Source organism: Pimephales promelas, chromosome 1 (assembly GCF_988280905.1).
Source record: "Pimephales promelas chromosome 1, fPimPro1.hap1.1, whole genome shotgun sequence".
In the NCBI taxonomy this organism is placed as follows: domain Eukaryota; kingdom Metazoa; phylum Chordata; class Actinopteri; order Cypriniformes; family Leuciscidae; genus Pimephales; species Pimephales promelas.
The window spans coordinates 11650303-11660948 of record NC_142769.1 but is presented as its reverse complement, the minus strand read 5'-3'; the positions used below and the strand labels follow the sequence as shown (position 1 = coordinate 11660948).

The window sequence follows — 10646 nt, the reverse complement described above, 5'->3', positions numbered from 1 at the left end:
TTCGTTCATCTTCGGAAAACGAATTAAGATATTTAAGATATTAAAATCGCTCCTGCATACAGTCCATAGGCTTCTCGAGGGACTGGCTCTTGCCGTCCCCGAAAAGTCATAAAAGACATCGTTAAAATAGTCCAAGTGACTACAGGGGCTCAATCTTAAGTTTATCAAACGACGAGAACACTTTTGTGCGCAAAAAAACAACAAAAATAACGACTTTATTTCAACTATTCGTTTATTTCTCCCTCTGCGCGAGTCAGCTAACTAGTTTAATAGCGTAAGCTTCTGTTATTGTACGTCACACGCATCACACACACATGACCAGCGTCGACCAATAGTGAGCCTACGTGTGACGTAGCTCTACGCAATCACACTACGTTAACGGACTATAGGCTTATGGAGAAGGAAGTGAATAGTTGAAATAAAGTCGTTATTTTTGTTGTTTTTTTGCGCACAAAAGTGTTCTCGTCGTTTGATAAACTTAAGATTGAGCCCCTGTAGTCACTTGGACTATTTTAACGATGTCTTCAATTACTTTTCGAGGACAGCAAGAGCCAGTCCCTCAAGAAGCCTATGGACTGTATGCAGGAGCGATTTTAATATCCTAAATATCTTAATTTGTGATCCGAAGATGAACGAAGGTCTTACGGGGTTGGAACAACATGAGGGTGAGTAAATACTGACAGAATTTTCATTTTTGGGTGAACTAACCCTTTAATAGTCTGTCCAATGTGAATCAGAGACTCAAGATTTGACAATCAGATTCGGTTAACCAGAGTTCGTAACTCGGTCGATGGGTTCAGAGAACTGTTGATTCTTTTAGAATGAATCAGAATTACAATCAATGTCTTTTGTTGGAAAATCAAAAGGAAAAAATGGAAGCAAGATGATCTCAATGAGTCCAAGTCCCGTTTGTCCAATAGTAAAAGAAAGAATTCTCCTACCAGTTTGATGGCTCAAAAAACACAGTTCAACAGAAAATATGGTTCCGGTGGCTCGCCATTTACAATCTGCACCTCGTGCGTCCAGCACGAATCAGGGAACCATCACAGGAGAACTTGAATCTCACAAAAAAACCCAGCCTTGTAAAACACAAGGCAGAACAATAATTAATCCACAGTTAAACAATATCATCGTCAAAACACATGTATGCACTTCAATCAACACATTAAACATAACACTTTAACACTTAATAGCGTACTTCATTAGCTCATTAGCATTCTCACACGTGCGTCAGCTTTAGCCCATGTGCTATCCACTTCGGCTCGCACAGTCTATATGACACTGTTTTGAATCTCTATCAGATCCGCAGCACATTTTTATATAAATGTCAAGTTAATGCTTGGGTTTTAACTCACCAAGGCGATGAATTTATATATATTTCCTACAAGGAAGTTCATTTGTGGCACATTGATGTTCCATCCATCTGCATCGATCTGTTTCACTAGCCTCCGTCTCATCCGCGTCTTACTCTGGCATCAGCTCATGAAGGGGTCTTGAAGATCGCTCCGTGTAGCTGCCTCATCTCACTCGCCCGCTAGTACAGATGGGCGGGGCTTAGCGCACTCCCGCACTTCCTCTGCTGCTAGCTCTTAAAGAGCCCATCACCTCATTTGATATGTGATTTCTTTGTTTCTTTCTTACTTATTTTCTGCTTCCATATTATTTTTTTAGTAGCCTGGATTACCCGGGTTACACTCTCCCCGCCTTGAAGATATGCAGGTCCCACTGCATCGTCCGGGCTGTGCAATTACAGCAGAGGGAGATCCAGCTTTTATTCCTTGAGGGGTTTCCCAAAGACAGTCAGACTCCTCCAGTGATGCTGTGAACGCTGTACTGAGTCCCCGCAGTAAAGATTGCATGACCAAGGAAAGGGGATTCCCTAATTGAGGGTACTGTAGCCTTTTTGGTGGCTCATGGAGTCTCTGCGAACGCCTTAGGATACTTTCTCCAGCCTGGTCAACTACTGCCTGATCACTCTGAGGGTTTGCCCGATCGTCTACAATGTCTTGCGGCAGGACATCAGTCCTATTATCCTCCGTGGAGATCTTAGGTGCCGACTCATCTGACTCCTTTCTCTGCTCTACCAGTCCTGGGTCATCTCTAACAGGTAAGTCACTCAACATATCTGCTGTTACGGGATCCATCACCCGCACATCCTCTCTCTCAGGTTCATCCAGTGGAATTCCCTCCCCAGCGTCAGGTAGGTTAGGCAAGCTCACTTGCAATTTCACTGGAGTAGGTTGCTCAGGGTCTGTATTAATCACAGTTCTCATTTCAGGAGAAGCTTCTGCCGTCTCTCCACCAATTGACTGCTTTTGAGGTCTGGAATTGGAGAGAATTCTGTTTCCAACACTTTGCAAGTGCCTGGGTGCATAATAATCCATACAATCATTTTCTGATTCAGAGTCCTCAGTCACACTTTCGGGATCTTCTGTACCAGGGTTTGCTCGAGTTCTAGGCTTCCGGGGTATCTTTGGTCTTACTGGTTCCTCAGGTGTGTTTTCTCGCAAGTATCCACAGGGTAATAGCAAATCTCGGTGCAATGTGCGAAGCGGCCCATCTTTGCCCTCTGATTGAACGGTATAGACTGGCAAGTCAACGGCTTTCTCGATCACAATGTATACCTCTTTCTCCCACTTATCTGCCAACTTATGCTTTCCCCTCAACTTGACGTTTCTTACCAGGACCCGATCTCCAATTTCAAGGGATGAGGCGACCACTCGCTCGTCGAATCTCCTCTTATTGCGTCTTGCCACTTTTGAGGCGTTCTCACTTGCTACTTTGTAGCTCTCCTGCAAGCGATCTTTCAAATTTTTGACATAACTTGAATGAGATGGGAACGACTTGGCAGGTAAACCGAAGGCCAGATCAACCGGTAGCCGAGGCTGCCTCCCGAACATTAACTCATAAGGTGAGAATCCCGTCGAGTCGTTACGAGTGCAATTGTATGCATGGACTAACGGTTTCACATGGTCTTTCCAACAGGTCTTCCCCTTCTCATCCAGGGTTCCTAGCATCTGGAGCAGCGTCCTGTTAAAGCGCTCAACTGGGTTGCCCCGGGGATGGTAAGGTGTTGTCCTTACTTTACGGATTCCTGCTATTCCACATAGTTCCTTTATCAACTTTGACTCAAAGTCGGGTCCCTGGTCACTGAGGATTTTCTCTGGAAACCCGTAGTGGATGAAGAAGTTATCCCACAGGCATTTGGCCACAGTTTGAGCCTTCTGGTTCCTAGTGGGCATTGCCACGGAATACTTGGTGAAGTGATCAGTTATCACTAAAATATCCTTAATATTGCTGCAATCAGGCTCCAGCGACAAGTAGTCTATGCAGACTAGCTCGAGAGGTCTGCTGGTTGCTATGTTCACCAAGGGTGCGGCACGCTCGGGAAGGGTCTTCCGTCTCACACAACGCTCACAGGCTTTTATCTTCTCCTCCACAGTCATTGCCATCCTTGGCCAGTAAAAACGGGACCTAGCCAGATCCAGAGTCCTTTCAATTCCGAGATGGCCCATGTCGTTGTGCAGGCTTGTCAAGACCGTCTCCCGCAGATCCACAGGTAACGCCAACTGATACAGCACATCTCCTCGATCTTGTCTCCTTCTAAATAACACACCATTCCTGAACTCCAATCTGTTCCACTCTCTCAGCCATAAGGCTATCTTTACAGGTACAAGCTTTCCTTCAGATTTTTGCCCGCATTCAAGGTACTTAATGACTTCTTTGAGTTCTGGATCAGCCCTTTGACGTTCTCTCAACTCTTCTTCAGACATTTGGGAAAGGATCGGAAGGCCGTGGGTATCTTCTTGCTGGAACTCCAGTGGTACTGCATTAGTATTAATACACAGTGACTCAAACACAGTGGGTTGGAAACATGACAAGTCAGGATCATCACAGTTCTGATAGACTTGGTGTCTCTCACAGAGGGCTTTCACTGCTGCTGGGAGAATTGTTGGCTGCTCCGATTCCGCTAAATGGTGAAGAGTGAATTGTTTAATTCTTTCACGCTCTTTTTGGGAGGTAAGGTCATCCACGGGCCTTCCATGAGGACGTCTGGAGAGTCCATCAGCGTCCAAGTTTTGTTTGCCTGCACGATATTGGATCTTGAAATTGAAGGTAGACAGGGCGGACAACCACCTATAACTGGTCGCGTCAAGTTTGGCAGATGTTAGGATGTAGGTGAGCGGGTTGCTGTCCGTTGCTACAACAAACTCTCCTCCATACAGATAGTCACTGAATTTTTGAGTGACCGCCCACTTGAGCGCGAGGAACTCCAATTTGTGCGCAGGGTACTTTGTCTCACTCTTGGTTAGGCCCCTGCTCGCAAAAGCAATAACTCTCATTTGACCCTCCTGCTCTTGATATAGGGCAGCCCCAAGTCCTGTCATACTTGCATCAGTAGTCAACACGTACGGAAGTCTGGGATCAGCAAATCCAAGGACTGGCGCTGAAGTCAGGTTCTCTATGATGCTATCAAACGCCTGCTGGCATGCATGGGTCCACCGGTCCCCAAACTGCTCCTTGGGATCCCGGTACTGCACACTTTTCTTTGGGTCTTGCCTTTGGTTTTTCTGCAGAGGGGGATATCCAATGGTAAGGTCATTAAGAGGTCTTATGATCTTAGAGAAGTCTTTAACGAACCTTCGGTAATATCCCGCAAACCCAAGAAAACATTTGAGTTCTTTGAGATTTCTGGGCCTTGGCCAGGTCTTGAGAGCCTCAGTCTTGGCCGGATCCGTCTCGACTCCGTTCTGAGATACTATATGGCCTAGATATCGGACTGACGTCTGAAAGAACTTGCATTTCGTGGGCGAAAGTTTCAGTCCATACTCTCTCAACCGCTTCAATACTTGCAAGAGTCTGGTTTCGTGCTCCTCTAAAGTTTTAGAGAAAACTATGAGGTCGTCAACGAAGACCAACACTTCCCTCCTGTTAAGATCGCCCATGCACCGCTCCATTAGTCTTTGAAATGAGCTCGGCGCATTCGTGACCCCTTGTGGCATTCGGTTGAATTCATAGAAGCCTAAAGGACAGACGAATGCCGTTTTGTGTTTATCCGCCTCTTCCATCTCAATCTGATAGAAGCCTGATTTCAAGTCGAGAACTGAAAACCATTTGGAGCCAGTTAGAGCTGAGAAGGCTTCTTCCAAATTTGGCAGAGCGTACGCGTCCTTTATGGTCTGTGAATTCAATTTCCTAAAGTCAATGCAGAGACGTACATCATTGTTCTTCTTCTTTACCACTACTATCGGAGAGGCAAAGGGTGATTCCGATTCTCGAATGACACCTGCATCGAGGAGTTCTTTGAGATGCCTTCTCACTGCATCGACATCTTGAGGATGGATAGGCCTAGACCTTTGCTTAAAGGGTGTATTGTCACTGAGATTGATGTGGTGTTTCACCTTATCGGTCCGACCGTAATCCAAATCGTGCAGTGCGAATACATCTGACATGGAGCTGACTAGATCAGTTATTCTTTCCCTCCATTCACTTGATAAAGGAGAGTCTCCAAAGTCAGGGACAATCTTTGCTTGTGCAGGTCTCACAACTTCACACACAGGAGAATTCACAGGGTTTCTTCCCTCAATCACACTTTGGACAGTGTGCACTTCAGCCAATACTGCTCTAGGAGGAATTGTTAAGTCAACCTGAGTCTCATTTTTCAACACTACTGGAACCTGGATGTTGCGCTTTGGAGGTAGGGAATGCAAACAACTAGCCACTAACAGTCCGCCAGGCAAAGACGATGATGCTGATGGCTCCACGGTTACCCAAGTCTCTGACACTGGCCCGACAATATTGACACAGCCGTTTAGAACCACTGTGCTTCCAGCAGCAACCACTTCAGGCATTTCTCCTTTCACTTTCACTTGGCCTAAGACACTCACACCAGCTTGTTGCCGTCTTGCTTCTAGGATTTGTGATGGATCACGGGGTGTACTACTTTATTTTTCCAGTAGGTGTCTCTGGGTAACACTTTTTGTGTCCTCAGGTTAATTGCTGTGAAACAGGTGTGGAGAATTGATGGTGATTTACCATGCTGCTCATAAGAAGCTGGAGGATAGCTGCTGGGGCGGCTTGGAGTTTGGTCTTGCTGCTTGGTTGTCCTGACTTGCTCACCCTCTCCAGTCCAAGGCTTGATGATGTTGTTTGTTAACTTTATGTTTTATGGTATACTTTAATGTTCTTGTTTTGATTAAATATCAAATTTGTGCAAATTTGATTACGTTGTATGGCCTCTCCATTCATGTTGCTGCTCCTTGAGCCAAGGGGTTGTAACATATGGGGGCTCGTCCTTGATTTGGTTAATTCTTGAATTAGGATTATGTTTTGGTTAATTCTTTAAGTGGAATTATGATTGGTTAATTCTTTTAGAATTATGGTTTGGTAAATTCTTTAAATAGAATATTTGGTTTGAGGAAATTGGATTGGATTATTTTTTTTGGACAAACAAGTTGGAGAGTGTCATACAAAAAGTTTTGTTTGTTTATTTTGATTAGTGGTTTTGGACTGGAGAGAGAGAAAAACCAACTTATAGTCGCACTGACTTGCTTGGAGGTTGCGGTTTAGACTGCAATAAGCCATATAACCCCGTGTTAGGCTGAAGAGCGCTTAACGCTTTTTTTTATTTTAGTTTGTTGTGTTTGGTACGTCGGACGCGGGTAGACTGGTTAGCAGTTGAGCTGCATGTGGACGTACTGAAGACTAGGGTTGAGATAATTAGTTGTTTATGTATTAGTTAGATACGGGGTGGCTTTTCCTCTTGCAGTGGAAGTGTGATCAGTCGGATTTGGTGAGTTGTCTATTTATTTGGTTGTTCAAAAGTTTTAGTAACAACAAACTAAGAAAAAAATGGACTTGTTACAGGATTTTTTAACTGCTCCTACGATGGGAAAATTAGAGCGTCTTTCAAAAGCGCAATTATTTAAAGTAGCTGAACATTTTGATCTTGAATTAGCTTTAACAAAAAGTACAAAGATTCAACCTCTTCGAGAGGCTGTAGAGGAGAAGTTGAGGGAGATATTGATGTTAACTTCAGAGACACAACCTGACGAAGAGTTGACACCTGCAGGAAATTCGACACCTCGGCCGTTGTTAGAGCCTACCAAGTTAACATTTGAACAACAGTTGGAAATCCTTAGTATACAAAATAAAGAACGTGAATTAGATAGACAATTTGAATTGCAGAAATTGAAAATCCAAGAGCGAGAACAAGAACGAAAATTTGAGACTTTTAGAATGCAACAAAAAATGGAAGAAGCTAAATTAGAACAGGATGCAGAACGGTTAAAATTGATCGGACAAGGAAGGCTTTATGGTGGTAATGTTGATTCCTTGGATGAGCAGGAACTTGCGGGGGCGAGTGGAAATCGTATGACCAGTTTACTGCAGATGATTAAACTCTTGCCTAAATTTAATGACCGGGATCCGGATGTGTTTTTTTCTCTGTTCGAAGGCTTGGCTGAGGATAGGGGTTGGAACGATGCTGAATGTACGCTCTTACTACAAAGTGTTTTGGAAGGTAAAGCTCAAGAAGCCTTCATCTCACTTTCTTCTGAAAATCGGAAAAACTATAAGGTAGTAAAAGAGGCGGTGTTAAAAGCATATGAACTTGTCCCGGAGGCGTATCGGAGACGTTTTAGGGGATGGAAAAAGGATGAGCGTAAAACACACGTTGAAGTAGCAAGGGAATTGACCAGCCTTTTTAATCGTTGGCGTACATCATTGTGTGTTAGTACATTTGAACAGCTTTCTGATCTAATAGTATTGGAGCAGTTTAAAAACATTATCCCAGAGCGTGTCGCGATGTATGTAAATGAACATAAGGTGACAACGGCTGCTGAGGCTGACATTCTTGCGGACGAATATGTACTAATTCATAAAAGCGCCAGTGACTATTTGTATAAAAAGCCAAATAACAGCGGAAATGCAGTGAGGATGAGTTCTAACAAATCAGAACATGTTAGGAAAGTGGATCCAGAGTCGAGTTGCAGGTATTGTTTGGAGAAGGGTCACTGGAAAAAAGAGTGCCCTGTATTAAGAAATAAGTTCAAGTCCGGGGTTCCAAAAGCTGTTGGTCTCGTCTCTACTACCGGATTGAGTTTAAAATCAGATGCAGGAGAAATAAAGACTTGCGGAAGGAAGGATCTTTTGCAGGCAGGATACGAACCGTTTATAACTATGGGGACTGTGTCTTTGAAAGATTTGAGCAAGGTACCTGTCAAGATATTACGTGATACAGGATCTTCAGAATCCTTCTTATTGGATTCGAAACTGCCGTTTTCTACCGAAACCAACACGGGTAAAAGTGTTCTAATTCAAGGTATAGGATTAGACATTTTTTCGGCTCCTTTGCATCGAGTACAACTGGATTCGGAGATTGTGAAAGGAGAGGTAGAAATTGCATTAAGATCAGTCTTGCCTATCGAGGGGGTGGATTTGAATTTGGGAAATAATTTGGCTGGGAGAAAAATTTGGGGGACGGAAGTGTTTCCCGTTGTTAAAACCACTCCGAGCTGCTCGGTAGAGACAGACAAATGCTTGCAAGAACTGCCTGAAGTTTTCTGTTCCTGTGCCGTAACACGAGCGATGAGTAAGAACAATGATATTGATGAGCATAAAGATCCAGAGGGATCTTCTAATGATCTTTCTAAGAATTTGTCTTTGCTTGTTCCATCTATTTCCCGACAGGATTTGATAGTAGAGCAAAAAAATGATGCGCAGCTAAACACATTGTTTGAATCTGTTAAAACAGAACATGAGATGAAAAGTTTGGCTAGTGGATATTTCACACAGAACGGATTACTACTTCGTAAATGGACGCCGTGTTATGATAAGCTTCTGGGGCAACCGGTGTTTCAAATAGTGATACCGAAGGGATTGCGGGAGTTAGTTTTGAAAACTGCTCACGGTGACATAGCTGGTCATTTTGGAGTGAAGAAAACCTATCACAGCGTGATGCGTTATTTTTTTTGGCCCAGATTAAAGCGAGATGTGGCTGCTTTTATAAAAACTTGTCATGTCTGTCAGCTGGTTGGAAAGCCGAACGAAGTGATCTCTCCCGCTCCGTTGTGTCCTATACCTGTGGTGAAAAATCCCTTTGAGCATCTAACTATTGATTGTGTGGGACCATTACCTCCTTCTAGAACGGGTTCCATCTATATATTGACAGTAATGTGCCAAACTACGCGATACCCCGCTGCGTATCCGTTGCGAAATATTACTACCAAGTCTGTAGTGAAAGCGTTGTCTCAATTTATTTCCATATTTGGAATTCCTCTAGTTATTCAGTCTGACAGGGGAACAAATTTCACATCTCGTATGTTTGCCCAAATTTTAAAACAGCTGCGTGTAGATCATCAAAAAAGCAGCGCTTACCATCCTGAGAGTCAAGGTGCCCTCGAGCGTTTTCACCAAACTCTAAAACAGTTATTGAGAACTTACTGTACTGAGTTGATGAAAGACTGGGAGGAGGGACTACCTTGGCTGATGCTTGCTGCTCGCGAGGTCACTCAAGAAAGTTTGGGTTTCAGTCCAAATGATCTAGTATTTGGACATAAAGTAAGGGGACCGCTTGCACTTTTGTGTGATGATTTGTTGGAAACTGAACCGCCGGTAAATCTTTTGGATTATGTAAACGGGTTCCGATATAGGTTGTATAGGGCCGGTAGAATAGCCCGTGAAAATTTGGGTAAGGCACAATCTAAAATGAAAGCCTGGTTTGATCAAAAGGCAGAAAAGAGGGAATTCAATTCGGGAGATCAGGTTTTGGTGATGCTTCCAATGACTGGTTCCACTTTTGCTGCAAGATTTTCGGGACCGTACACTGTGCTTGAACAGCTTTCTGAACAGTTGAAGAGATTGGAGATTATGCTTGGGCATTTATCTCAAGATGAGGGGAAGGAATTAATACATCTGATAACAGTTTCAAGTGCTTTTTTCTGATACACCTTCGTGCACTGACATGATTCAGCATGATATTGATGTCGGTGACTCCCAGCCTATTCGACAGCGATTCTATCGTGTGTCTCCTGAAAAACAAAAACTTTTGGAATCAGAGGTTAAGTATCTTTTGGAGAATGGACTTGCGGAACGATCTAGTTCCAGTTGGGCTTCTCCTTGTCTTCTAGTTACGAAACCAGATGGAACCTTTCGGTTTTGTACCGATTATAGAAAGTTGAACTCTGTTACTAAATCTGACTCTTTTCCACTTCCACGAATAGAAGACTGCATTGATTCGGTGGGGTCAGCTGAGTTTGTTACGAAGATTGATTTACTTCAGGGATATTATCAGGTACCTCTAACTTCTCGTGCTCAGGAAGTTTGTGCTTTCACTACGTCTTCGGGATTATATTCTTATAAACGTATGAGTTTTGGTCTTCGAAACGCTCCCGCTACATTCCAGCGCCTGATGAATTTGGTAATCTCTGGGCTTGAGGGATGTGCTGTCTATCTAGATGATGTGGTGGTGTATAGCCAGGAGGAACATCTTTGCCAATTGCGCGCTTTATTTATTCGTCTTGAGGCAGCAAAGTTGACGATAAATTTAGCGAAATGCGAATTTGCACGTGCCACTGTGGTTTATTTGGGAAATGTGGTAGGACAAGGTAAAGTGTGTCCTGTTAGGGCAAAAGTCCAGGCCATTG

The 10646-nt window shown here is 43.7% G+C and overlaps 1 protein-coding gene across 1 annotated transcript; it reads right to left on the bottom strand.

The window, feature by feature from the left end:
- Window positions 1-677: 677 nt before the first annotated feature.
- Window positions 678-3410, bottom strand: LOC148998346 (uncharacterized). Its single transcript, XM_089127093.1, has 2 exons — window positions 1356-3410; window positions 678-1079 (listed from the first exon to the last, which is right to left on the bottom strand). The coding sequence occupies exon 1, from the start codon at window positions 3240-3242 to the stop codon at window positions 1668-1670; it is 1575 nt and encodes a 524-aa protein (XP_088983219.1). The 5' UTR covers window positions 3243-3410; the 3' UTR covers window positions 678-1079; window positions 1356-1667.
- Between the last annotated feature and the right edge of the window lie 7236 nt (window positions 3411-10646).

Coding starts and splice junctions, on each gene's coding strand:
- LOC148998346 (XM_089127093.1), bottom strand. CDS start 3,242: ATGCCCACTAGGAACCAGAAGGCTCAAACTGTGGCCAAATGCCTGTGG.